At 52.9% G+C, this 27,710-nt stretch overlaps 1 protein-coding gene across 6 annotated transcripts in view; it reads right to left on the bottom strand.

Annotated features, from left to right (window-relative positions):
• Nucleotides 1–662: 662 nt before the first annotated feature.
• Nucleotides 663–27,710, bottom strand: part of SH3BP4 (SH3 domain binding protein 4) — an 85,449-nt gene continuing 58,401 nt past the window's right edge. For 5 of the 6 annotated variants that reach the window (XM_074315406.2, XM_019739787.3, XM_019739790.3 and 2 more), the window contains 4 exons: nt 19,209–19,456; nt 11,505–13,864; nt 3,440–3,628; nt 663–2,674 (listed from right to left, as the gene is read on the bottom strand). In XM_074315406.2, coding sequence (XP_074171507.2) covers nt 2,450–2,674; nt 3,440–3,628; nt 11,505–13,864; nt 19,209–19,326 — 2,892 coding nt within the window. In that variant the 5' untranslated portion in view covers nt 19,327–19,456 and the 3' untranslated portion in view covers nt 663–2,449. Of the gene's footprint in view, nt 2,675–3,439; nt 3,629–11,504; nt 13,865–19,208; nt 19,457–24,711; nt 24,801–27,710 lie in introns of those variants that run through there. The other variant, XM_074315427.2, reaches the window with a different exon arrangement.

The following is a 27,710-nucleotide window of genomic DNA, read 5'->3' as shown; positions in this document are numbered from 1 at the left end:
GGGCTCTCAGAGGCCACCCTCGCTCATCCGACATGCCCCACACCACGGGAGGGGTCAGCCTCTTGTGGTCCCCTTCACCCTCTCTCAGTGCTGTGCTGCACACACCCTGCTCCGCTGGTCTGGTCTGGCTTTGGGCCAGCTTGTTCCTACTCGGCCTTCAGATCTTGGGTTACTTTTCAAGGAGGCTTTCCTGAGCCCCACGCCTTCCCCCACCTCCAGGTGGGGCTGGGCTCCATCAGTCACCCCCCCACCCCATTTTCTCCCTGGACAACACAGTATTCCTAGAGCAAAGAGGGGAAGGCCGGCTCGGGGGAGTCCTGCGTGCTGCAGCGAGTCCCTAGGGACGATGCCTGACACGCAGAAACGCTCAGTCCTAAACTGTGTATTGTAGGATCGGGAGTGCCAGGGGCACTGGGCCCAGAAAAAGGCAAGTCATCCATTGAACCCTTTGGGTGCTCTGGGCCACACTGATACCCACTGGTCAGCGACGACGGAGACCCCTATGTTCCACGAGCAATTAAATTATTAGCTAACCCCGCCGTCACACTGTCACCCAGGGGAGACTGTTAGGGGAGGAGCCACAGTCCTATGCACAGACACTTACACTAGGTCGTATTTCAAGTTTGGTTGGGTATGGAAAAAACACACACACACTTAATAGGTCAAAATATCCAAATAAAATTTACTGCAACTTTTGTAGGATTTAATTTGTGCTACAAGACATGTTGCATAGGAAACTATTTTAAGCCCCTGAGGAAAAATATCCATGGTTTAAGGTGCAACTGGTTTTGTTTCTTCTTTGGGGAAAAGGTGAGAAATGATCTCTGGAAAGGACGAAGGCGGACAGTCGAAAAGCAGGATTTAAGGTTGTTTCGTGATGACTGGGGAATTGTGTGTCTTGGTTCTTGCAGCATAATATACATAGTGGTATTGTTTGTGTGTGTGTGTGTCGTTTTTTTCTAGCCAGTTGATCTTCCGTAAATGAATCAATAGAGATAAAAGAATGTCTCGGCCCAACAAGGGGTTATGCATTGATTAGACTAAGTAGTTAACATGTTTCAAAAAGCAGACGAGGGGAATGAGATTTGGGGCCCCAAGCGGCCCAACATCACGTCACACGAGCACAGTGCGTGTCCTGGCACACGCCTGGGGACCAGCTCTGTGGACCCGCCAGGTACTTCTTCAGTTCTGCTCCTTCTTCCTTGTAAGATGCCAGCTACAGTGCAAGCACAGGACTCACCAAGGCAAGTTGATCTACAACCAGAAAGGTCACCAATACGACACTTTGCCAAGTCCTAGTTTTTACGTGGGAGATATTTTCATTTTCAGAATGTCCCGCCTGCTCAGATAACCTATATTATAAATAAAAATGGCTTCCTGATACCATCCATTTCCAAGGAGACATGGGACACAGCAGGAAGGCAGAGGGGTTGAATGTGAGATGAAATGAAGTGGGGTTTGGCAAGTGGCCGCAGGCACCCTTGCCCATCAGCACAGGGTGCCCTTTGTGGTGAAGTGTCCTTCATACCCACCGGGGGGCGGAGCCCTGCAGGAAGCGCTCCCCTGCCCCCAGGGAGAAACTTGACGATGGCACCTTAGCTGGCAGGGCCCACCTCACTCACAGCTGGCACTGTTTCTTTTGAACAACTAACTGCGTACAGGAAGGGGCATGAAGATCTCCCCAGCTGAGTCCTCATCGCAAGGGCACCAATTACTCGTGGGGGACTTAGTGTTGCCCACAGAAAGGTCCACGTGTGCCGTGGCTGGTCATTTACTGCACCATGAGGCAAAGGGACGGAAAACAGTAACAAGAGGGGACAGTGGGACCCAGGACGCTCTCAGGGAGAACGAGCTTGAGCTGCACTGACTGAAAACCCATGGTTCCCACCCGGTTTACTCTTTTACGAGGATGGAGTGGAAAAGGTCCACCACTCCAACGAGCGTCTTCCAGTGCTAGGTGTTGAAATGCCAAGTGTGCCTGGGACCAAGCAATGCCCCCAGTGACTTTTAAATACATACATACACCTGTCACATAATTTAAAAAGGTCTTTATGGAACATAAAAACCTCAACAGCATCTTCCCCTAGAGGTTTTTTTGTTTTTAATCTTTACGGTTCATTAAAAAAGTTAGATACCACCTTTCGCGTTTGTCCCCTCCCCACCACACTTTAAAAAAAATGACTTTAAATTTAAACATATGCTTAACAAATAGAAAGCTATCTGATTGGCAATGACCTGCAGTAGAAATTCCCTTCAGGCCTCCCCGCCGTGGTAGCGGCAGGTGGAACGTGGCATGTGGTTGGCCCTGGGGTGCGGCTCCGGCCCAGAGCGACCCTGGATGTGTCTGAGCAGCCGGCCCTTCCTCCCTCCCCACTCCACGTGACTGCACGGGCATCCAGGACCGTCAGAGGACGCGCGCCCCAGAGCAGCAGCAGGTGGGGGGCCCTGTTCAAATCACAAAGTCATCCTGGTCCGCAGGACTGAAGGCGGCCGCTCTCAGAATGTCCAGGGAGTTCACCAGAATCAGCGCGCCCGTGAGGTGTTTCCAGCGCTTGGTGATGGGGTTCTTCATTCTGTCCAGGCCCGTGTGCAGCTCCTGGATGACATCCCGGTAGCTGTCCCCGACCTGGTGGCTCCAGGTTAGTAAAAAGTCATACGCGGGTTTCCACATGGCCTGGATGGTGGAGTCGTCCAAAACAAAGGGAAGGAAGGGGGGAAATGATTAGAGGACAGTAAGAGATTCAATCCCATTACCTGCTCCAGTTCCTCGGCTCATTATTTATGCTACTCTTTTAAAAGAGTAAAACAAATGCAAAGAAGCAGGTGGAACCGTCTGTCCCAGGCCAGCACATTCCTGGGACAACGCAACGTGCACGATACTAGCAGGTACGTAGCACATGGCGTCCGAACAAACAAAAGACTTCTCTCCTGACAATCGCTGTGGCACTTTTGATCTGTGCCATTTATTTAGAAATTCACCATGTTACTAAAGGATGCCCTTACGCTTGGGACTTCCTGCTTCCTAGGTCTCTGGAAGCGTAAAGCGACCTCCACACACAAGTGAGAGAAGAAAGAGTCTCCGAGTAAGACCCGGGCCAGCCCCGGCCCGTGCACCCCAGGTATCCACCCAGCAGGGTCCTGGGTAGAGACCCAGAGCAGAGCGGATCTCAAAGGGCTCCGCTCGTGCGTTATTCAATCGGGATGAAGACGGGGATTAGCCAGGATGGCAGTTCTGCCCACGCGGTTCCAACTTCCCATTTCTTGGCAGAGTCAGAGTGGGACTCACAACTGTCGACCCCAAGAAGGGTGAGACCAGGCCCCGCTCAGTGAGAGCCCGCAGTGTGCCCCCCCTCAGCTCATTCTGTCCTCGTAAAAACACTCTCAAGTAGACACTGCTGCAATTGTGTCTCCCCGGCCGAGGGCCACGGCCCCTGCTCACCTCGCTGTCCACGACCCCGTTCCTGTCCCGGTGGGGAGACTCGTACGCGTCCATCTGCTGCTTGGACACCTTGGCCAGCTTCTCGGCCAGCTCCCTCCAACGCTGCGCCACCTCGACGGCCGTGGTCAGCAGCACGAAGTCCTGGATGAGTCTGACCACCAGGCCCTGGCAGTCCAACTTCAGTAAGGCCTGGGGAGGAAGGAGCAGGGTGAGAGGCAGCAGCGAGGGCGGCCCTGGCTGCCCGCGGAGTTCCCTTCCCGGGCAGAAGCAAGCGCTGGGAGGCCCAGGAAATGTCCCCGGACTCCAGCTCCACTGCGACTCCCGGGATGCAGGATAAGCCATGATTTGCAGGGTGGACAGGGTTTACCAGTGTCCTCCTTCAAAACCTGTGTCCACCTGGAACCTCAGGATGTGACCGTATTTGGAAGTAGGGTCTTCGCAGATCAATTAGTTAAAATTAGGTCATACTGGATTGGAATGGGCCCCTCATCCAATGACTGGTGTGATTCCAAGGAGAGACACAGACACAGAGACAGAGGGAAGAAGTGCAGGTAAGGACAGAGGCAGAGATGGGGTGAGGCGGCCACAACACTGGAGCAGCCAGGAGCCGGGACAGAGGCACAGACCGGACCCCCCTCACCCACCGCCTCCAGAAAGGAACCGACCCTGCGGCATCTCCAGAACCGTGGAGGATACACTTCTGTGGTTTTGAGCCCCCGTTTGTGCTGCTTTGCTGCGGCAGCTCCAGGACACAAAACACAGGGTGAGTGTGGGTGACAGGTGTACATCCTGCTCCCACTCCCAATGGGGCAACTGAGAGCAAACGATGCTCTTGGCTAAGAGAGACGGCCTGGCCTGGGCTCCAGGGAGGTGAGCCGGACTTGCCGAGTGTGACTGCTGACTTGGCCCGCGGGAGCGCTGCATGGGCACAGGAGCTGCGGGATGCCGGACTCCCATCAGGGTCTGCAGCTCTGACTGAGACCAGGGGCTCAGGTTTGGGGGACACAGTGAAGGCCCCCATGGAGGGGAGAATAAAGAAAGCAGAAGAGGTCTAAGGCTGATACAGGGCATACCACCAAGAGGCATTTTCCAGAATTAGTAGTATTACTCTTTGTCAAGGTTGCAGGAACTTTCTAGTGCCCTTTAGGACAGGGATCATTAACAATGGAGGGACTGGGGTGGGGTGGGGGGGACTGTCAATCACCCCGGGAAGGAGGGAATGGGACAGCCCTGCTCAAGTCCCTGCTCGGCCCTGACAAGCACGCGGCCGTCTTGGGACTTGGTTCCTTTCTAGCAAAGGGCCTGTTTCCACAACACAAGGCTCAGCCACCTTATGTGTTCTCTGCAGCCTCATCATTTCCGGCATAAGAAACGCAACCAAAGCAGCTGCACAAACCAGCAGGTCCGCTGGTCTGCACACGTGAGACGTATATGGGTTGTCACCCCAGTTACATGTAGCTGCTGGGTATCACGTAAGTGGGTCTGGTGTGACCCTAATAATGGATGAGGCCAGCACGGTTAGCATGCGGCTTTGAGGTGGCCAGGATGTCATCACCGACAGGCCCCAGGAGGGCAGGAGAGGGCGTGCTGGGAGTCACTGTCCTGTACCATGGAAGGCTCGTCTCAGCCCCACTCTTGTCCACGGAGCCTCTAACACCCGCACACCCCGATGATGGGAAAAGACTTGGCTTCCTGGGCAGCGGGCCTCCGAGGCACCCCTGGGGATGGTCTCTGACACTCCCTTGGGACTTCGGACAGGTAAGGATGAGACCGAGGAGATGCAGGAGCAGAAGCTGTCACCAGGACTGGCGTTCTCTCCGTCCCTCTGCCCTCTGCCCCAGCATCTCATGTCAGTCACGTCAGGACTCCTCAGATCAGGTGTTACAAGCACAAGCCAACAGTCCCACCCCCACTGAGCCACACACGGCTCCCGCACATTCTCTGCTACCGGTTGTGGGAAGAGGCGCAGCCCCGAGTCAGGGCTACAATGTGCCGGACGGCTTTCTTTACAAGGGAGCAGCTGTTTTAGACTGACCTTCCTGATCTATACTTTATGTTTACCTGGGGAACCTAACAACACGAAGGAGCAGTGACTTCTCTGGTAAGAGCATTGGCTGGGCTGGGTGACTCAAAAACCTTTCAGCTGGACACCCCGGCCGCTCAATGCCTGCACTTTAAAACACGAGTGACGGTGACAGATTACTCTGATGCTGGATGGCAACTAGCTCTACGTGGGGCAGGCCGGCAGGGAGCTGGGGGACCACATGGTCCTTCTCTGGGTTTGTTTCTTTAATAAGCTACTATTACTGAGCACTTGCGGGGAGCGGGACGCGGCTCACCCACAGCTCAGAACCCAACAGGAGGCAGCGCCGAACTCACCTCATTTTGCAGGTTAAGCTGAGAAGGGGACGTGAGGGGCTCCCACACCCGCTGAGAATCAGAGCCAGAGCCTCCAGGCAGCCCGGCCCCAGCTCTTCCCTGTGTGGGCCGCACGCTGTCTGTGTTACAGACACCTGTAGACTCCACGTGGCTGCCCAGGGCCCTCCCAGCGCGAGGTGACAGAGGTGGAGGGAGAGCCAGACCCCTTAGACCTCAGGCCAATGGCCTTTCCAGCTTGTAGGCCCCACGTGACATCAAGAACTATAGCACTGGCCTGGGTTATGTTTCATTGCAACTTCTGATATTTTAACACATGATGTTTCCATTTGAATTTTGATATATTCAAGTGAAGTTGTTTCAAACACTTCAGGGTTTATTAGCTTTGAATTTCAGGAGATACAAAGAGTGCCTACCTATGTGTTTATGTGCACGGGGGAGGGATACGTGATAAACTGGTGAAATTTCTGATAATTTAGATTCTTTTGGTGTGGAGTGGTTTAAGCCCAGACCCACGAGGCAGGCAGGCTTCCCTCCAGCCACACTTGCTGTCCTGACAGGGCGTGCTGGTTGACCACAGGACACAAAAGGCAAACGCGTGTGTGCTCAGCTGCCTGCCTCAGAGGCGGCCTCGCTTTCTTATACAACACGCCAATCACCTGCTTCTGGCTCAGGTCATTCCTGGAAGAAACAGTCCAAACTGCTCTCTCCCCAGGGGCTCTGGGCGCAGGACACACAGGTTCTGAGAAATGCAAACTGTTCTCTCTGTCCACCTGTCGACCGTTGGAAACACGAGCGTGGACCCCGCCTAGGGCAGGCCAGGTGCCACTTTCATGGAGCAGGAAGGGTGTGCGTACTCACACACAGGCATCATTCAGTCCATGTGCTTCAGCCACAGCAGCACTTGACACTTGCAGGGCTTTTAAAATACTTTTCTGTCGTTCTCAGGCCTTGCTCGCCCCAAAGTGACACTTGCTGCCATGGAGCCAACACGTCTTCTCGACTCCCTGCAGTGGGCCTGCAGCTCCCAGAATATTGTCATGGAACAAACTTGGATGAGCACGCAGGCACACACGGTGAGGGCATCTGTAGAGGGCCGACGGAAGCCACATGCCCCTCCCAGACCGAGGACCAACAGCAGCTGCCCACACCGAGTGCCCCCGGCCTCCACTGCAGGCACAGAAAGCTCGACTAGGAGAGGCAGAATGTGGGACGGCACTGTGGCCACACCCCAGGGGGCTGAGCAATCACCACAGCATACGCCTCTGGGTCACCTCTGGGAAGACCTCTGCTTCTGCTCTTGCTCTTCAGCACTACAAAATATCAACGCCAAAGAAGCATGTGCTGTCTTTACAAATAGAAAAACCAATGAGGACTATTTTCATTCCGGAAAAAACAAAACCCGGGCGGAGCCAAGCCAGCTGTGCAAACCCAAAGACCCCTGCAGCCCCGAAGGTCACCAATGAGAACAAAGGGCATGAAAACAAAGAGCCTGTCACCAGCACCGCAGGGCAGGTCCGCGATGCAGGTCGGACCGCAGACCCCGGGCCAACCAGCCATCCAAACCCTACCTGCCGGGTGAGGAGGGAGGAAGGGAAGGGCTGGCTGCAGAGCGAGCCCCTCTCACCACGGGCTGCCAGGTTTGAAATCAGATGGGGGAGGTAAATGGCCAAGGAATCTATGCACAAGCTTGTGAGGGTGTCCCCAACCTGGCAGCCCTTTAACTTGGCCTGCATCTGTCACCTGTCACCTCTGCTAAAAACGAACTGCCCACTTGTTGTCTTAACAAGAGTAAATCCAGGATGACTATGAAAATTAGGTCCCTACCCTCGGGCGTCGTGTTCTTCTGAAGGGATGACACGCAGGGCTGAGAACTCACTGACTGCCACCTGAGTGGCTCCGACCCTGGGACACGGCAAGGGGCAGGGACACACCTGGACTCACAGAAGCAGGGATGCGGGGCCCACTGGGACTCCCATTCACTTCCCCCAAGACACTGAACCCCTCAGTGCCTGTGGGATGAGGAGCAGCACCACCACCCCACGCGGCTCCAGGCCACCACCCCACGCGGCTCCAGGCCCCCACCCCATCGCCCCACAAACTGTTATCCGTGCCCCGCCCGTGCTCCTCTGCACCCCTGCCCTTGCCCACGCTGTTCTCTGAGCTGACAGCCCCTCCCCATGGAGTGGGGGCCTGCACGGCCCTCCGGCGTCACCCCCCATGTGCCTTTCCCTGGTCCACCTTTTCTTCGGGGCCCATTACAAGTCGGCCTGGCACTCGCTGACCCTTCACTCCAAGTCTTCCATGAGTGAATGGTCCGCATCCTTCGAAAGCCCAGTGCCAGCACCACCCGTCAGCACTGCGCAGGCACCAGAGACGTCCAGTGAGCGCCGAGCCAATGCCCACTCCTGCTGTCTGCGCCAGCCCTTCTGGCTGTTAGAAGCAGCCGCCACACACCTGCTGCTCAGCTGTCCCTGCCCCACCTTTGACAACAGACTCTGACTTCAAAAGCTCATCAGACGGGTGGTGCCCACTCCAGTGTCTCCCCAGGGGTCCATTCAATGCCCTCTAACCCCCAGGGCTCCATCGGCCCTGCTACTGTCTTTGGAGCCCAGCACCACCCCTCCCCCCACTTTCAATGGTCTGGGGCATCCTTGGCATTGGATGGCCATCGTCTGTCACTGACAGGCATGGCTTCTACTGGAGAGCTCGGCGGGCCGGGGACAGAAGGGCCATCCTCCCACAGAGATCACAAACCATGTGGGTGAGAATGTGCAGAGCACCCCAGGCGGCCCACGTGTCACACAGGATGCCTCGCGGACAAGCTCTGATACGGAAAATATGCACTGAAACAACAGAGAGAGGGAATGGAACCAAAGAACAGAAGCAAGATCTGACCACAGAAAGCTGCGTCCAGGCCAGATTCTCAGCCTGCGCCATCCATTCATTCATTCATTCATTCATTCTTTCATTCACCAAATGCCTGAGTGTTTCCTACATGCCAGGGTCCTTTCTCTCGTGGATTTTGTGTTCAATTGGGGTAACAATAAGACACATGAATCCGAGTATGCAAGGCCATTTCGGATTTCAGAAAGCGCCACGACAGTAATACGAATGATGAGGGGCAGGCCCCCAGGGGCACAAGGCAGCTTTGTCGTGGGAAAGGTGTGAAAAGATGAGGCTTGAGCCGGTACCTACCTGAAGGAGATGACAAGCCAGCCACGTGAAATCAGAGGTGGGGAAGAGAATTCCAGACAGAGGGAACAGCACGTGCAGAGGCCTGAGGCGGGGGCAGCGAGAAGGGCAGCGAGAAGACCGGGGTGGCTGGTGTGCAGGGAGCACATATGGCCCACAAGATGGGAGGCGGAGGAACAGGCCTCACAGCCTGGGGGCACAGGAAGGGGCCTGGACCCCATTCTGATGGCAGTGGACAGACGGGCAACTCTTATTTGATTCCTTTCCTGCCCACCTCCCTGCACATTTGCAGTCCAAAACTTTCACCCCGTCTAATTCATTTAATCATGGTTTCCGAACCAAGGAATCATTATTAAACAGAAGACTATCTTCACGACCAGAGTTTAGGAAAGCGGGGGTCTGGTTGTGACAGGGTGGAGGGGGGCAGGTTAGCTCCATGGTTGAGTTTGTAGCACACTTGACTGCTCCATGATTTCTAAGTCCCTGGAAATAAAACACCTGGTTTCCAGGGACTCCTCAGACACGCTGGGATAAGTCAGTCTGTGGTTTCTAGAAGTTTGGCCAACCATTCAAATCTGCTGCTCAGGGATGATGAGGAGATAGTAACCCTGCAAAACCGGTTTCACTTCAGCACCACAAGTCTAACCTTGCCTCAGGCCATGCTCCTGCCAAGATCAAGTTTCATTTCCTCCTCTCTGGGAGTCTGGGAGCCACAGGGGGTGTGGGGCTGGCAGGGGAGGAGGGAGGGCCCAGCCACACACACACACACTAACCCAGGGAGGCCGACCAAAGAATCTGCTCTCAGAGAAAGACCCCAAGTTGGAAAAAAAGGGCGATCATGTAAGTCTTCTGAAAAGAAATGAGGAAATGGAAAAGCCACCCCCTCAGACATTTTTCCATAGCTGGGAAGGCGCTGCTCAGGTTGGTTCATTTTCGCCTGCACCCATTCTGGGCAAGCGTTTGTTAGCTGTAACGAAGGCACAATCGATACTGTTCATGCTCCATTGAAAGCACGACTCCACCTCCGTGCCAGGTCCATCCATGGAGCTCAGGCCTGACACGAGCTTTTTCGGGAACTGATTGTATAGGTGGGCCAGCGAGGTGTGCCCTGAAGGGGGGGCCCACACGGTGTCTAGGGGATTCCCTGCTGCCTCTGCTCACCCCAAGCCATGGCAACCCCGTGTCCTCTCCGCTACAGCTGCCATCACGGATGCCACAACAACCTCCTGGTTGCCAGGGTCACTTCTCTACCCGCCGCCACTGAAAGTTTCCAGCTCCTTCCTCTGGGCAACGTCAGGTTCTCAGTCTGCTCCACGCACCTGACACGTTAGATTGCTGTGGGCCACTGCCAGGGGTCTTCCTTCATGCCCCGCTGCCTCCCAGGCTGCTGCCCACTCTCCCTGCAGCAGCGGCCATGCCACAGGGCGCAGTACCCGCCTGTCCCCTGGATCCAGGGGGCGGCAGAGAAACATGTGTGCAGTAGGTCAACACTTGGCTGACCCGGTCCAAGAAGTACTCACACCAAACGGCAGGTACTGAGGGGAGTAGACGTGGCAGAAACGGCACCAAAAGTTACAAAAGTGAGGAGACAAAAAAGGTTGTCTGCAGTCGGTGGAACTTGGAAGAAAAGCATATGACCAAGTCCCACAGGTTTTCCCATAGGAACAAAAACTAGAGATGTGTCCTTATCAGGATGGGGAAGGGAGCTGAGACGGCTTCTAGCCTAGAAAGAAGTCGATAGAGACTGTCCAGCAGACTCAATGACAGATGCCAAGAGGACCTTTCCAAGCTTCTCCAAGGTCACTACCAGAGCATAACCAACTTGTAAGAGTGGGGTTGCCTGTGGGGTGTGGGACTGGGGCAGAGCCAGGCCTGCTGGAGCCATGAAAGGGTCCAGTGCGTGCGTCCCAGTGGGCTGGTGGACCAGGGTGCATCCGTAATGTGACACCAACTTCCCCCTTTCACTTCTTAGGATTCCAGTTCCCAGTTGCGCTGGCAAGACAGAGGCTGTCCTCACCCCCGACTTGAACACACAGGAGGAGGAAGAGGAAGCAGTAACACAGAGAGATGCTGGCAGCCTTCAGTGCGACACAGAGAGAAAAACTCACATCGAAATAAAGACAGACTTTTGGCCAGTGGTTCTTAACATTTTTGAGTCACAGATCCTGTTGGGAATTTGACGAAAGTATAAATCTTCTCCCAAGAGATCAAAACAGAGCCAGTTGGAGCACTGGGCCCCCTTATGTCCTCATCCCACTGGGAATGAGGAGACCCATTCTGACACCTGTGAGGGGCTCACAAATTCAGTGGGAAAAGAGACTGGCATGACCCTCACAGGCCCCCAGTTGCTTAAAACCCGCCCATGTATTTCAGAAGCAAAGATGCGCCCAGACACTGGTCCGGGTTCACTAAACCACACCTGTGCCCACGTGGGTTAGGAAAACGCTGGATTCCGCCCCCTCCGCCCCAGATGCAAACCCCGTGGGGCACTTACCATCATGAGCTCCTTCTGGAAGGACTTGCGGTCTTTGTTCTCCGTGTTGTTACAGTCCTCCTTCAGCTTCTCCAGGACAGACGCCACCCGCTCAGGCTCACTGTCCAGCTCCGCGCGGCAGAAGAAGGTGAGCGGGAGGTTCCCGTAGCCCAAGGCATCGGCGAAGGAGCGCCAGCTGCTGATGTTCTCCATGAGCAGGGTCCGGACGGAGGCGTAAATGTAGGTGAGGAACTTGCACGGCCGCAGGATTTGCTCCAGCAGCAGCGTCGTGCTCAGCTCGGGCCCGGACAGCAGGCTGGGCCTGGCCTTGCCCACCACGAGCACGTTCTTGGCATGCACCAGGCCCACCTTCCCCTGGTGGTAGCCGATGTACCACTCCTTGGTCCACAGCTGCCCCTTCAGCCGGATCTTCTCCTCGCTGAGCAGGGCGATGGCGTCGCCTTTCTTGTACTCCAGCAGGTAGTGGTTCTTGCTCTGCCGGACCACGGTCTTGAGCAGCTTGCCGAACTTGAGGCTGGACACCGGGCGGTCCTGAAAAGTTGGGTACTTGGTAGTGGCAGCAAACGGGGACAGAATGATTTTCCCGACCTCGTTCTTCTTGAGAAACCGTCTCTGCCCGGATGGCTTGACGGCACTTTTGGGGGGAGGCTGAGGAGTCTGGACGCAGAACTGGGTCAGGATGGCCTCCTGGTCGTCTTTCACCTGGACCCGCAAGGTGAAGTCGGAGAGCTCGCTGGGGTTCTGGCAGGTGATGGGGAAGATGAGGCGGCTCACCTTGCCCAGCTTCACCTGGAAGCCCCGCACGACTTTGGCCTGCTCACCGGCTTTGACCTCGTAATTGGTCATGTTGGAAAACATGCAGACTTGGAGGTCCTGGGGCCGGGACAGGACGAACTGGTGCTTGCCCCAGAGCTGCAGGGCCACGGGGGCAGGGCTGGGGGCCTGACGGGTGACCTCGCTGACCAGGAGAGTCTTTGGGGCGCAATCGTGCCCAAAAATGGTCACCACGGTCTTGAAGGATGGGTGAATGTGTTTGGGGCCGTAGAGACCCACTGTGACTTTTTTATTGATGAAGTCCCATACGGTGGAAGGGTAGAGAATGTTCGGGCCGTGGGCCACGATGGCCAGGTACATACAGGGCTCCAGGTTGTCCACATGCACCTGGACGGTGTCCCCGTAGCTGCAGGCGAGCGGGATGGGGACATACGGCCCTTCCTTGATGTCGCTCCTCAGGCACTGGAGGCCCACTGTGCTTTTGCTGAAAATGTCATTTTTCACCTCGGCTGAAACTTTCATCTCCAAGATGATAAAGGTTTTCACCTCCAGGGTGCTCAGCTTCACCTCCAGCACGGGGCTGACGCTGCTGCACTTGTCGCTGTTGAGTTCCAAGGGGGGGTCCAGCAGCGCTTTCATGGCGATCTGCTGCGTGTCCCCCGGAGCCACGTGGCCCTCGGGCACATGGATGCTGATGCTGGTATCAGGCAGCTGCACAGAGCCCCCGGAACTATCCAGCTTGCACACAATGTTCGTCTCCACGGCTTGGGTCTGGCCCCACCCGGGGCTTTGGCCCAGCAAGTCCAAGTCGTGGCAAGACCGGGCCAGCTTCCGGTGGCTCAGCCAGGCAGCTCGGAAGTCCTCCCGGCTCTGGAATTGCTCGGGGGCTGGTGACTTCAAGCCCGTGAAAAACCCCGAGGACGTGGGCGCATCGGACTTGGCCTGGAGCACAGAGAGTTCCGACAGACTGTAGGAACGTTTGCTTCTGAAGAACGGGTTGTCCCGCCTGACAGGCAGCTCCGCGTGGAGTTGATTTGTGGCCGGCAGCTCGTCCAAGATGTTACCGGTGCTGCTCGTAGTGGCCAGGCTGGACTCGGTGAAGGAAGACGGGCCGGTATCAAAGAGCAGCAAATCCACAGTACTTCTGGGCACCAGCTCATCCACGCTGGGCATCGCTGGCACGTTCCCATTCAGAAATGGGTTTGTTTGGACCCCATTCCAGAAAGGGTTGTTACTGTAGGTTTTGCCGGATCCCTTCTTGTCATCCGTCCATCCTCCGAGCAAATCTAACTCCTTGGCCACTTCGTCTGGGCTGTCGGGAAGATTGTCAATCATCCCACTGTCACTTAAGGTGGAGTTCCGGTAGTTTAAGGGCTGCACATATGAGGACGGGATGTAGCCCATCTCTGTAGTGTTGTGCGCATACCACCACTCCCCACCTGACGTGTCCAAGACGTAGAGATGGTCACCCTTGGAGAACTTCAGGGTGGTGAAGTTGTTGGGGCAGTAGTCCTTGATTGCAATCACTTCCTTTGCATTCCCAAAAGGTGTGGGATTGTCTCCTAGCAAGGCACTGGGAGAAGGCACTGCGCAAAACACAAACACAGAACAGAAGGTGAGGACATGGCCGGCTGCAGGACACTGTCCAAAACCAGGCGGAGAGTGGCCTAAGGAACAAACCCCAGCAGACACGGGCAGGGAGCCAGGCAAGTAACTCACAGAAACCACCCAAAGTGAAATCTGCTGTGTGATTCACTGGCCGACAAACTGATGAGACCATGGGTGCTTCAGCACATGCCATCACGTCTCCGTGTGACACTCAAGTCAGGGGAGGCCATGCAGGAAGTGTCTCTACCATCCGCAGAAAAGCAAGTCAGCACAGCGGAACACTTACCATGTCCCTGTGTCTCAAACATCTCATTTTGACCAAAATTTTCTTTATCTAACTAACCGACAGGAAATGCTGCTAGGTAGTGAAGGGGAGCAGAACAGGCCCCCCCAAAATGTGCCTCTACTGAGCTGAAGACAATCAAAGCCCAAAAGACTCAGGAAAACCTTTTTACCTTCCCCTGAACGACCTAAAAGAATTTAGATAGGGGCCTGTCCAGGAAGAGAACTATCACCAGAGAGAACTACACAGAGTGTGAGCCAGGCATGGTGGGCTGGGACACTCCTCTCTGCGTCCCATTGTGTCTGCATGGCAGGGCAAACATTTGTTTATTAAACATTTGCTCTCCCATCATCCTAGGAACTGTCTTCCCCCCCTTTGAACTTCCAGCCCCCCAACCTCCTCCTCCTCAGCTGAGGACGGCATAGAAGCTTGTTTTGGCCTGACTGCCCTGCAGTCTTATATTCTTGTGGGGCCCCAATGTACATATGTCATTAAATTTGTGTTTCTTCTGTTACTCTGTCTTACGTCAATTTAATCAGACCAGCCGAAAGAACGTGTAAGGTTAGAGGACAAACTGCCTCCCCGACAGCAGAAGAGAAGCTGAATGTGATTTACTTAGAAAACACAGTGATGTTCAGAGTTAAGTGACACGTGGCATGTAACCAGGTACTGGAAAAGAGCCTCTAAAGCATTCCTCGTGTTTAGGAGCGGATCCTGTATTCTGCCATCAACACGAAATGTGTAAGTGGAGGGGACAGTTCCCTTGACTCTCAGGCCCCTTTCTCTCATTTCCAAGTTGTACCCACTCTTCATCAAACTGTTTATATAAAGTAAAACTTCTGAGGTCTCTTTCAACCTCCTTCAAATGATCATTCAAAATAACAACGTGGCAATGGCCTCCCCCACATACTTTAAAAATCAAAGGTTTACGTCTGGTTGGAGTTCACATTAGTTTTGAACTGTTTAAATAGTCTGAAAAATCTCAACACTTTAGACAGTGACGCAAGCTAATTTATGGTTCTTGGCGTCCAACGACGAATGTTTCCAGTGTAGACAGCAATTGGAATAGTCAAACATAAGTCCTCGAAAACAAGTGGTGTGTGTTTTGAAAAAGAATGGATCATTCCAGACCTAAGTGTTTTATCTCCCTCCCATACTTGACAAAGTGTATACAGAGGATGACGTTCTTTCTGAGGGAAATAACCCCTTATTCTTCTTCCCTTCCCCCACCCAAACTGCGCCTTGGTTTACAGTGTGCTGGTAAACTGGCTTCCTGTAACACACAATTGAAAGGAAGCTTTTCTTCTAAAGCTGCCTCTGTACCAAGCAGAGAAAGGACCATATTTTCAGTTGAACTACAACCACATATGATTAAGTCAACATTCTATTCTATCAAATTCTATCAAATTCGCCTTCCGAAAAAATCCCCACCTGCCAGTTTCCCTTTCCTTTGAAAGGAAATAATGAAAATTAAATTGTATTTCCTTGGCCAAGTCTTAGGAAATAGAGCAGGGCGTTTCTATTTATTTACGTGAACTAAGTAACAGAGACGTGCTTGGTAGAAAGCACACCTGGGCTTGAAGGCTGTCACTTCCTGCCCTCTGACTGGGTGTTGGGAGACTCTGGCTCTGGGAATCACTAGACCTGGGTTTTTAACCCAGGACCTCAGAAGCCGTGTGACCTCTGGAACCTGAAGTCTTCACGATGGATTAAAAGTTCCTTCAATGGGCTCTGGTGAGGATTAAATGAAATCATGCTGATAAAGTACTTAGCTTATCGATGCTTAGCCCAAGGTGAGGACTCACAGAATGTGAGGTTACGGTAGACATCTCCACTCCACATTTTATTTTTCTCCATAGCACTTATCATCAACCAATATACCACGCACCTTACTTATCTGTCTTGGATTTTTTTTGGGGAAAACTCCATCACCCTAGAGTGCAAGCTCTATTAGGGTCTGTTATGTTTCCCCATGGTATCCTAGGAATAGGGCCTGGCACATGGCAGATGTTCAATAAAGATTCATGGAATGAAGGCGCATCTTGCTGCTTATAACAGAGAGGTCATGGCCAGAGAGAGGCAAAGTGAGAATGCCCCTCCCCCTGCCATAAAATCACACCAAAGAGAAATCACTTAACCAGGAAGGGAGGGGACTAAATAAAAAACAGCCAAGTAAAAGGAAATGGCTTTGAGGAGGAGGTGGGAAGAGGGAGAAGGGTCAGGCTGTGGTTAGGGGGTCAGAACAGACCTTCGCCCCCACCTCGCTGTCTAGTCATGGGCTCCAGTCATAGAAACCACGTTTGCTTCCTGACGTAGCTAATGAAAATGTCACATGAAAATTAAAACCAAATGAAAATTAAAGAAAGCCTGCAAGCTATTAAAATCTTGTTACAGTCTCTCAAAAGTTATATCGCTATTATGTTCCCCCAGAATAATTCCCTTACAGTAATGTTTTCTTTTTTTTAATTAAAAAAAACCCCAAAGCGATTCAGCTGGCTTTGTAGGTAGCCTAAGAAAGCGTATCCATGCAAATTATCACTTTAGTCTCACCAGACTGAAAAATAACAAGTTTCACTTAAAATTCCAAGTACTTGCCTTAGAAGGTCAATGGTTCCACTCAAGGACCAGGCTGGCAAGGGGCTCCCCCTGAGTGGGGGGGGCACTCTGGGCCCCCCCAGAGTGGTGGACAGTGGTGTGAACTCCCTTCTAGAAGGGGCCCCCACCGGTCAACCGCCACAGAGCACCTGGGGACCCCAGGCGGCAGGGACTTCCATCCAATCAAATGCAGGAAAACTTCCATCAAGTTCCATCTTGAATTCTGGGGAGTGCTGCCCAGATTCACAGCTACCTTAATTTTAATACAGAACAGCTTGCTCCCTGGGTGTCAGGAAATTCAGTGCACTGAACAGTACATTTCCTACCCTCCTGCCTCAGTTCTTATGCAGGTAAAACATGCAGCAGAGGAAGAAGGTTGCACAGCTGATATTTCGGCTGGAATAAATTCCCACCTTGAAGCCTGTTCACCATGCGGGTTTGTGTGCAGCGGCTGGGCTGGAATGCTGCCCTGGACAGTAGAGTCCAGAGGGCCTGTGGGCACCCCCCGCCCAGGAGCTCACCAGCCCCTCCTCACACCCCAGCTGTCCTCTGTCTCCCCACCACCCCGAGTTGTGGTATTCTTTTTAGGAAAAGTAGCTCCTCCCAGATCATTGTCACTGTTTGTTAAAATTCAACTCTCTGCCCCTTGTTTCAAGACTCTGACCCCAAGCCCACAATTTATACTCACACTCTCCAGCATTAAGTGTGATTCTCTGCGCTACGGTCAGAAAATGATGGTCATTATCAGTCTATGAAAAATAAATGGTTCAATTATTTAGAGCAACACCCAATAACTCTGCTGCCCTTATCAATAGTCTCCCAACTCCCAGTGTCAGCCTTCCTTTGAAGAGCATTAAACGCGATGCTCTGGGCCACACGCAGAGGTGCAGAGAGGAAGAGGAAACGTGGAGGATAAAGCGGGAGGGAGAAGCATGGACATATGATTGTCAGTACTGCAGGGGAGAGGTCACCATTACATCTGGGAGATAGCAGTTTAGTTCCAGAATTGCTTGTTTAGCTGACGTTGTGCGAGGGGCTACAGACATAAAAGCAAAGGGGAAGGTCCTACTGCACCTCGGTGATTTCAACAGAGTCTGGTTAACCCGTGGAAAAGCCAATTCATGATGATGGTGGGTGGGGGGTGGGGGGGCACACGGCACCAGGAGAGCTCGTAGCAGACACTGACCGTGGCCGAGTGAGGTCAGGGCGGGCTTCTAGGAAGAAGATGGATGACACACCAATAGCAACAAAAGGTGGGTTTTCCCCCCATCCTTGTGGGTATCAGGGAAACCCACAGGCACAGGGCGCTTAAAAACCCGGAGCCACCTCTAAAGCAGGTAATGGCTTTGTAAATAAAGTTGTATTGGAACTGTTGACTGGACGCAATAATTCTCCAGGTCGTCCACCACAAGAGGAAAGAAAACACAGCAGCAGTGTGAGGACGCACGCCTCCAGCCGTGTACCTCTGGCCAGCCGCCCACGTGCAAAACGTGACCTCTTCCAAAGGTGGCCCCTATAAAATAAATGCCTCTCCTGGAAGTTGGAACCATAAAGTTTTAACAGGAAGTCAGGACTAGAGAGTAACGGGGAGCCAGCTCTGCCCACAGACCTCCCAGTTCCACGGTTAGTCACCTGAAGATGCCAGTTCACTTTCATCAGAACACAGCCATGTCCATTTGTTTACTCTCTTCCATGACTGCTTTCAAGCCACAATGGCAGCGTGGCATAGCTGTACAGACATCAAGTCTCTTGGAAGGCCTGAAATCGTTCCTGTACGACCCTTTGCAGAAAAAGCCTGCTGACTGCTGTCCCAGACGCCCTTTTACTTTTCTGGTGTTTCTCAATAATTCATCCAGTCTCCTCTCCCCTAGTTTTCTATTCCCCCAAGCTCCCTACCTCAATGTCACCAAAACATATCAAAAGAGAAAACAAAGGGCGGCCGGATGGCTCAGCTGGTTAGAATGCGAGCTCTCAACAACAAGGTTGCTGGTTCAATTCCCACATGGGATGGTGGGCTGCGCCCCCTGCAACTAAAGATGGAAAACGGCAACTGGACTTGGAACTGCGCTGCGCCCTCCACAACTAGATTGAAGGACAACAACTTGACTTGGAGCTGATGGGCCCTGGAGAAACACACTGTTCCCCAATTAAAAAAAAAAAGAAAACAAACATTATTCTGTATGAAGACATTTCATTACTAAAGGGAAAATTCAAAACCTCCCAACACATCAAAAACAAAAAACAAACAAACGAAAAAAATCCCAAAACAAACACAAGTGGTTACCGTTCCAGGGCTGAATCTATAACGTGATGAAGTTTAGAGAGCTAACCTTTAATGATCTGAAAGGGAACTTGGCAGCCTTTCAGCAGGACGCCCTTGGGTGTTCGAGCACTTGCAACCCCAACCCCCTCCCTCAGCCACAGTTCTGTCCCCAGGAGCTCACCTCTGACATCATTGAAGCTTGTTTCTGGAAACCCCTCACTCAGGTCAATCAAGGTCCCCTCGGACTTGCACCGAGGGAGGCCGCTGGAGTTGGCGGCTCGGATCCGCTGCGCCGCCATCTTCAAACTCTCTTCCTGGGTGAACTGCTACAGTTTCATATTTCTTCCTCCAGTTTTTCCAGCAATTGCTAAGCTTCTGTCTCAAGCAATCATGCTGCACGGTGGTGTCGACTGTGTAATGTGCTTCTTCCTGAAAGTAGAGAGAGGAAAAAAATAGAACTTCCCTGGAGCAAGTGTAACATGGGTGAAACACTAATTTTATGGGAAATGGGGCTCCTCTTTCTTCCAGAGGCCATTCCAATAACGACAGGCCCAGTCCTTTTCCTGGCCCAGGGAAGCAGAGCAGGACTCCGTCACTGGGCTCTGTGCCCACCTCACCCTCATGTCCTCAGTGCTCTGGGTACACACAGCCCACTGGTGCTGCCTGGCCTGCTGTGGGCACCCTGTCTTCCTGGGGCACAGTGGGGTTTGTGACATTTGTTCTAGCACCTGGCCAGCCATGCATTCCAGCCAAAGAGGAGGACACAGGCTCTGTACAGTCTACACTGCTAGTTCCAGGTTCAGGAAAGGAGAAATAAATCTCCGCCTGCCCAGAGTGGCTGGTTCCATTGCAGGAGCAGCCACGGCTGTGCCAGGGCAGCCGGGTGGGGGGCACTTAGCACAGCCCTCTCACACTCTGTCCACTCCCCTTAAACCCTCCTTGGACCCCAAATAAGCAACTGTAAGTAAAATACCCAAGTGGCCATCTGCATATGTGAGGTGTTTTCGTGTAACTTAGGCAGGTGTGACCCTGTATCTACTGAGCCGTGTGTCCTTACTAAGCCAGTACAGGAAGTTTCTGTGGGAAAGCACACAAGAATCACTCCCAAGGCCTCCGTTATTTTCTTTCTGGGAAGGCGCACACAGCCCTTTAGCGGGTTCTGGGATGGATGCAATGATTGGCTGCGAGCAAATCTTCACCAGGGTCCACGGACAGGAAAAGGACCAGCCAGTACCAAAGCTGTGAATTTCACCTGCTCTCCCACAGACCCGGGCACACACACCACAGCTGGCCACAGCTGGCCGGGAACCTGAGGACAGAATTTCACCCCCAAATAACTGGGTTCATGTGACCTAGTTTGAGGTCCTTTGCTTTGCTATCCAAAGACAGGTGGAAATGCCGCTTCTGACCCAGTGTGTCACCCCTACTGAGGGACCCGAGGGCCCCAACACTGCCCTCTGCAGCCCCTGTGCTGTCGGGGTGACTAGTTTGTCCAGTGCCACCTCCCTCAGGCTCCCAGGCAGCATCGTGACAGAGAGCCGGCTGTGCAGTGAGAAGCCCCAGGTCCGCCTCCACCCTGCCATTCCGGGGATGGTCTTATGTTTAATACTCAGCAATGTGAAGCCTGTTTTCCTATGGTGGCATGTGGGTACCAGGGCCACAGTCCTGATCTGAGCTGTGTGCAGAATCAGATAACCCATGTGAGGTGCCTGGACCGAGCAGCAGGGCCTGGTGGCTGTTGGCCCACAGCTGGGGCTCAGCAGCCCTGGTCCTGGTGAAGGGTTCAGTTGTTGCCCTGGAGAATCTGGGAAGCCACAGAAGGTTCCTGAGAAAGAGAACTTTGGCTGCAGATGAGAAAGATAGAAGCAGCAATGCCGTTTATCTTTGAAAACTACCGGCACAGGTTAGGCAGGCTACTGAGAGCGCCGGTGCTGGCAGTGGGATGTAGGTGGACACGGCGAGGACAGGAAACATTGGGACGAGACCCCCCACCCTCACAGCCCCGCACAGACAGCCACGCTCCCGACAGACGAGGTGGGTGAAGTCTGGGTGGGGCTGAGTCTACCTGGTTGGGAGAGTGGTGGCCAAGCGCTCGCTCACACACCTACGGGACGCCACGATGGCTTTGCAGAGGGCACCTGGAAGAATCTGGAGGTTGGCAGATAAGAGGCAAACATTCCAGAGTGATTAGGTTCTTGCTTTCCCTGTCACTGCCAAGAAGGCAGGCCGCCGGGTCAGAGCAGGCCCTAGGGGTGTGGGCATGACGAACCACAGAAAGCCTGGAATTCTGGGAGACGGATCATATTTCTTTATTATTGATGGGGGGACATAGTTATGACCCTGAGTCAGTGGAGAGCCAAAAAGTGCTAATAGTTTATGTAAAGAGAACCACAGTCCTTTCAAAAACACAAAGATACCCTCACAGAGGTTGCCATTCAAGGAACAGGTAATCGTCAAGTGATGTCCCAGCGGTTCTTATGTGTCTGCACTTGGTGAATGAACAAGAAGGCGCAGTGTGAACAATCTGAAGGCCAACTGCTCGTGGAGAGGAAAACTCAGACTGGTGGATGGACTTTGGTTTGAAGGGATCAAATGGGATTTGGAACTCCGCTGTCATAAAGATAACAATCTTCACTGTCCAGTTAGTTAATCAAGTCTAAACATCCACATATTTCCATGAGTCCAAATATTTGCCAAATGACCATGAATGCTTGCCTGGCTTCCCCTTTTGGGGAGGTATTTTGCATAGTGTAGATTTGGTCTCACAGCACGCAGCTTGTAGTGGACAAAACACTGACCATTTCTTGTGCTCCAGACACTGCAGCAGGTGTGTTTTACACATAGCCCTGGATGCTTACCCCATCAGGAGTATGTTGCTCTTCTTGCCAGGAGGAAGCTGTGCCCAGGCCAGGTGGGCTGTGTATTTAAATAAAGATGAAGGCCTCAGAGATAATCCTTTGGTATCCCTGAGATAACCTCCTTGGAGGAGCCAAAAATCACAAGTGTCAAGTGTCCTCTAAATGGCTGATGTGACTTGATTTTATACAGCAGGCTGAATTTAGGAATCCCATCCTATTCTGGAAACCTCAAGTTACATACATCCTAAAACACTGATGGGTCACTTGGGTGGGCAGCTTGGACATACCTGGATGGCATGGCCTACAAGTTTGGCCACCCCACAAGAGGGACAGGACTTCACCTGCTGGCCCCAGGGGTCGGTCCCCTCTCCAGGGCAGCCTGCAGCTGCATGCGCCCTTGGCCAAGGCGGCCAGCACTGGACCTCAGGACCCCGGAGAAGGGCAGGCTGTCACAGCCACCCCACACCCACTGCTGACCACGCCTGGACTCGGTGAAGGCGCCACCGCTTGCTGCTTTGGTGGAAATCAGGAAGGGGCATTAAAGCTTACTTGTATCTGACTCATAACTAATGAGTTTTCCTTTTCTTGTCCAAAGGCCAATTCATTTAGAGAAAAGGGCCCGCTTCTAGCTCCTCCCCAGAAACTGGGAGGTTGGCTGCTGAACCGATGACATTGAGCACAGGCAGAATTATTTACAGGTTCTGGTGGCAAACTCAGAAACCCTCGGCTCCCCTGGCAGACTTCCTGAACCACAGAATATTCTTGTGGGGTCCTAGCTGCCAACGTCCTGTCCGAGGAACAATTAAAAAACAAACGAACCAGGAAAAACAATAGATCACGAGCAGGTTTGTGAGCCCAGACTGCGTAGGCGACCTGCCAGGTGCCCTGGTGGCCATGACCTCTGATGGTGCCGTGGGAAGGCCGTCTGCAGGAGGTCCCGGGCAGAAAGAGGGCTCTGGGTCCCCCTCTGGCGAACTGTGCTCCTGCCTTGTTCACAATGACTCATTCTTCACATTGGATTTTAATTCTGGAGTAGGAGTGTCATGGTGATTTCATCAGATTTCCTCCAGGTTAAAAGAAAGCATGAGTTTCGACCCACCCTCGGTGGTTGCCGTCACCAGGCTCTGTCACAGAAACTCCATCACATCTGCCTACCTCACTCACGCCCCAAACAGTGTGTCCCGGAGAAGCAAAATCACCCAAAGACACCCCTCCCGGCTGACCTGTCCTCCTGAAAGCAACCGTCTGAAACCCAACACCCTGGGCTCCTGACCGGCAATGCGGGGGCCTGTGGGGGACACCTGCCTTTCACAGAGTCACACTGAGGCTGGAAGGAAGGTGGGTTGGCAGTGACCCAGCGAGGCAGAGAGTGTGCAACTGTGCACCTCTAAATGTCTAACTACCACTTTGCCTCCGACACCAACAACCCTGGAGGGAGACCCATCCGCAGCCTCTAAACCAGCACCCCCATCTCTCTGCCTCTTGACTCTTGACCCGACCGGTCTGGGCAACAGCCCAAGTGGAAAGCCAACACGTGACTGGTGTCCCCTTTCCAGGCTCTCCCTCCATGGAAGGGAAGGCACAGGCTCCGGTTACGGTTACGAGACAGGGCCTGCACTGCACGGTGAAACTCGACCCTTCCCCCGACCTTGGGGGCCTTTTCCTCCCAGCGACAGAAGCCTCACCTCTAGAACCTTTCTGTGTCCACCTAGAGCACAGGACGAAAGTGCTGCCCTGTGGTCTCAAGGAGGGCTGCCTCCTTTTGGGGTGAAAAGAGCACAGCCCCATGGGAGTGTCCCCAGGGCGCACTGGCCTCATTTACCAGTGTCGTCTGCAATGTTTTTCACTTTAGTTCCACAACTGAGCTCAGTTTAAGGGGGGGCCACCGTGGTTTGGAGCCCCTGAGCAGGCCGTCTGGGTAGAGTGACACGGTTTGTGGGCAGAACCATGCCCCCAGCCCCGAGTCTGAGAAAGGTGAGCATCCCAGGTGGGGATCCCCCGGGCAGGTGGGCATCACATCACCTCGGCGAACACCCGCTGAGCACCTACCTCTAGGCACAAGGCTGCATGCTGAACATCTGTCCAGGGGACAGAAATAAACGTTAACAGCAGTCGTGTTCAGGAACCATGTCTAAGACAAACACAAGAGTGTGAAACTCGGTGGAGAAGGAAGGTTCTGTGTGCCAGGCACACACATTCAAGTCTTTATCTGTTCACCCAAAGCTGATGACCCAAAACTGCCCACAGGCCCTACAGGGAGGGGGCAAAGGACCTGTGTGGGGCACCTCTCACTCACTCGCTGTTTTTACTGTGCACAGTGTGATCGCTGCAGGCACCACTTGGGACATTTGCAGGGGTCAATGACAAAGTCAGAAAATCTGGGTCTGGAGAATCAGAAGGTTGTGGGTGGGGGCCGGGAGGGTTGGGGAGGGTCTCTGCAGCCTGAGCTTTCTACCACCTGGCCTTCTCCCTGCAGGCGACTGGACGCCCGGCTGAGGGACTGCTCCTTGTGGCCTGCTGGACCAACGCCATCATTTCCTCGGGCAAAGTCAACCACCTCAGGCTCTTCACCAGAGGCTCCCCAGTCTGCAGAAGACAGTCCAAAGCTCCTGCCCTGTCTTTCCAGACCCTCACGCTCTAGCCTGCTCTCCACGTCTGTATCACGCTTTCCTTTGTATGCCCGGAACTTTTGTCAAACAGCTACCATTCCTTTGACCTGGCTCCAAAACATCGCAGGCACCACCCAAACTTCTGTCATCTTTCTCCCCACCCCACCGTCTTGAAGACCCAAGAGGGCCTCCCAACTTCTGCTACATTGAAACCTACCCCTGTGAGAGGAACCCCCGTCAGACCGCGCCGTGGCATGTGGACTCCATCTCCTCTCGGAGCTCCCCTGGGAGGCACCCGTCAACTTCACTGCGCCGTCACTGCTTTCATCCTGAGCATCACAGCTGAGACTCTGCACGTGATTTCTTAGTTCCCTAACAACTACACTCGTTTCCATGGCTTCTCTATCTTTATAATCCCCCAGTAGCAAACACACTGTCTGGCCCAAGTTGGTGTTTGGTGCCATCTGTTGAACAGACAAATGTTTTGTTCAAACACTTATTCAGAACCAGTGCACTTGGGCGACCACCAGAGATACAAGGCAATGCAGGACCCGGTCCTTTCCCTCTACCACTCATCATTTAGCTGGGACAACATCATACATGAGACTGACACCAAGAAGAGAGAAGGAGGGGTCCCACTATGTCTCCTGGGCTCGCATGAGACTGGACGCCCAGACAGCTCGCTGGCCGATCACAGCCCGTGTGGACGCTTTTCATCTGCTCCATCACCCAGCTGCTGAAAATGGGAAGGAGTTCAAAGACTAACCAACGGGTGGCCTGTCAAGTGCTCATCTAGCATGGGATATGGTGGTGGGGGGCGGGGGCGGGGAGTTCATCACGATGGCGGCTGTGGTCTGCCTCCCCGAGTCACATGGGAAGGCCAGCCCACCCGTGAGAGCGAGCTGGCAGCAGACAGGCTGTGAAATAGGATCTTGTGATCAGCCCAGGCCAGAAATACTTCTGGTCCCCAGCCAGTGACTAGAAAGAGAAAGCGTGACCATCGCTGCAGAAGTTCTGACAGCGATGGATGGGATCCCACTCGCTTAACTGGGGCTGACCCGCCTGACACATTCCTCAGGAGTGCAAAACATCAGCCCTGGAAGGATTTGTGGTTTCCAAACATTAGTCATTGATTTTGTGTCTTCCTTAAGAAAAGAAAAAATCAAATATTATTTATTCTCCTTTGTCAACTTAAGTTTATTCAAGGCAGTTATGTTAAAGGCGGCTTTCTGTCGCTTTAAAGAGGAAGCTATTAGTTTACCCACAAGATATATTGACATATCTTTTCTAGTACATATTAACTTACGAATTAATTTTTTCAGGTTCAGCTTAGATACCACTCTGAGAAACGCCGGAGCCACCCACTATACAGATGAAGAAACTGAGGCTTGTTTTTTGTCAAAAGGGTTTTCTCGGAGGCTCGTTTGTGAGATGAAAACGCTGGATTCCAACCAGCCAGGGAAGGGAGGCAGCTTCTGAGGCCCTAATGCTGCCCCTGGTTCAACTGACAGTTCTTGACACTGATACACACACGCCATGGCTGAGGCTCTAGTTCGAGATAGGAATTTAATACCACGAAGACACGGCAGGAGCCACTGCCACCAAAAGGGACATGAGGATGAGCGACAGCCCTTGCAAAACTCCACCGTTGGTTGAACCAGCGAACTGGTAGTGCTGAAAAATAACCAACAGATACGAGAGGGGCCTGGTATAGTGTTCCCAGGGACACCATCGGCGGGCGCTGGTCCTGCCCAGGAGGGAAGCCTATACGTAAGGACTCAGTTCCCGAGGTGACTTTCCATACTTGCCTTGGGTGGTGCTTCCCGTCAGCCATGGGAGGGAATCAGTGCAGTTCCACCCACCAGTTTCCTGAGGATCTAGCATCTGCACAGTCAGCAACCAATGGACTTCACGGAGGGAAGGAAGGAACTGCTTTCCTAAGACCTACTGTGACCATCCATTACTAACCAAGATGTCTAGAACAATACACCGATTACAAATCTATAAACTCCATCCATGCTCCTTAAGGAAATGAGAGAGGAGGGGGCCCTTATTCCTTCTCCCATCCCACTGCCCCACAAATATCCGTATCTTTAGGATCAAAGATGTACATGAAATGCCTTATCCACAGCACTGCTCACACCTACCTACCCAACACAGGCCAAGGGTGTTCCATCTCCATGGAGGGTTACAAAGCCATTAAAATTCACTTTCTAATATTTAACAGTATGGAAAATCCACACAACATAATATCAAGAAAAATTAAACCCACAAATTTTACAATGAAGTCCTATTCCACTTTGTATTAAAAATTGTGTATTTGCTAGGAAAACAAGGAAATTTCACACAAAATGCTTAATTATGTCTAGGGGGCAAGGGTATGGGTAGTTTTGTTCTTCATCTTAATTTTCTTAAACCTTCTACTTGCTGCAATTAAAAATGCATTTCAGAAAATAAACTTCCATTCTTATTCCCAAACAGCCGGGCAGGGGTTCCAGTGGGGTCTTTCCAACCTTTCAAGGCCGTTTTCTGAGCAGATATAAACGTATGCCACGCGAGGGGTTGACTCTGAAGCCTTTCAAACACTTGAACGATGTGTCCACCCCCACGCATCTAAATCCAGGCGTCTCAGTTTCAGCTCTGTGATTTGGGGACTCATTTGCCATTAAATGAAAATCAAAGGGACGCCTGGCCCTAGGACTCTACTGACTAGGAAATGCAGGCTACCTGACGGTGACACTGTGATTCTTATCAAGAAAAACATATTTAGTGCTTGTCGTCCCCTTTCTGGCACCGAGATCCTAAAACCCTTGGAATTTCCTAAGCAAAGAGAACTATGAAAGTATTACTATCTTCTGCTAGGTTGCCGAGGTGAGCTTTGGACTTCTCCAGGGCACCTAAGGATGGGGCTGGTTCAGGAGAACCAACCACGTGATTAGAGGGGTGGGACTTTCAGTCTCTGACCTCTGCAGGGGGAGAGGGGCTGGAGGTTGGATCCACTGCCAAGCCCATGATCTAATCAATCATGTCTGTGTAATGAGTCCTCCATAAAAACCCCAAAAGGAAGGGGTTCGGAGAGATTCTGGGTTGGTGAACATGGAGACTGGCGAGACTGGTGAGCCCGGAGTTGAGTGTGGAAGCTCCATGTCCCCTCCACATATCGCGCCCTGTGCATCGCCTTCACCTGGCTGTTCCTGAGTTATGTCCTTTTACAAT

The sequence above is a fragment of the Rhinolophus sinicus genome, chromosome 17 (assembly GCF_057876585.1).
Source record: "Rhinolophus sinicus isolate RSI-liver-muscle chromosome 17, RSI-T2T, whole genome shotgun sequence".
NCBI lineage: Eukaryota > Metazoa > Chordata > Mammalia > Chiroptera > Rhinolophidae > Rhinolophus > Rhinolophus sinicus.
The sequence above is the reverse complement of the archived record's forward strand: the minus strand, read 5'-3'. Positions and strand labels throughout refer to the sequence as shown.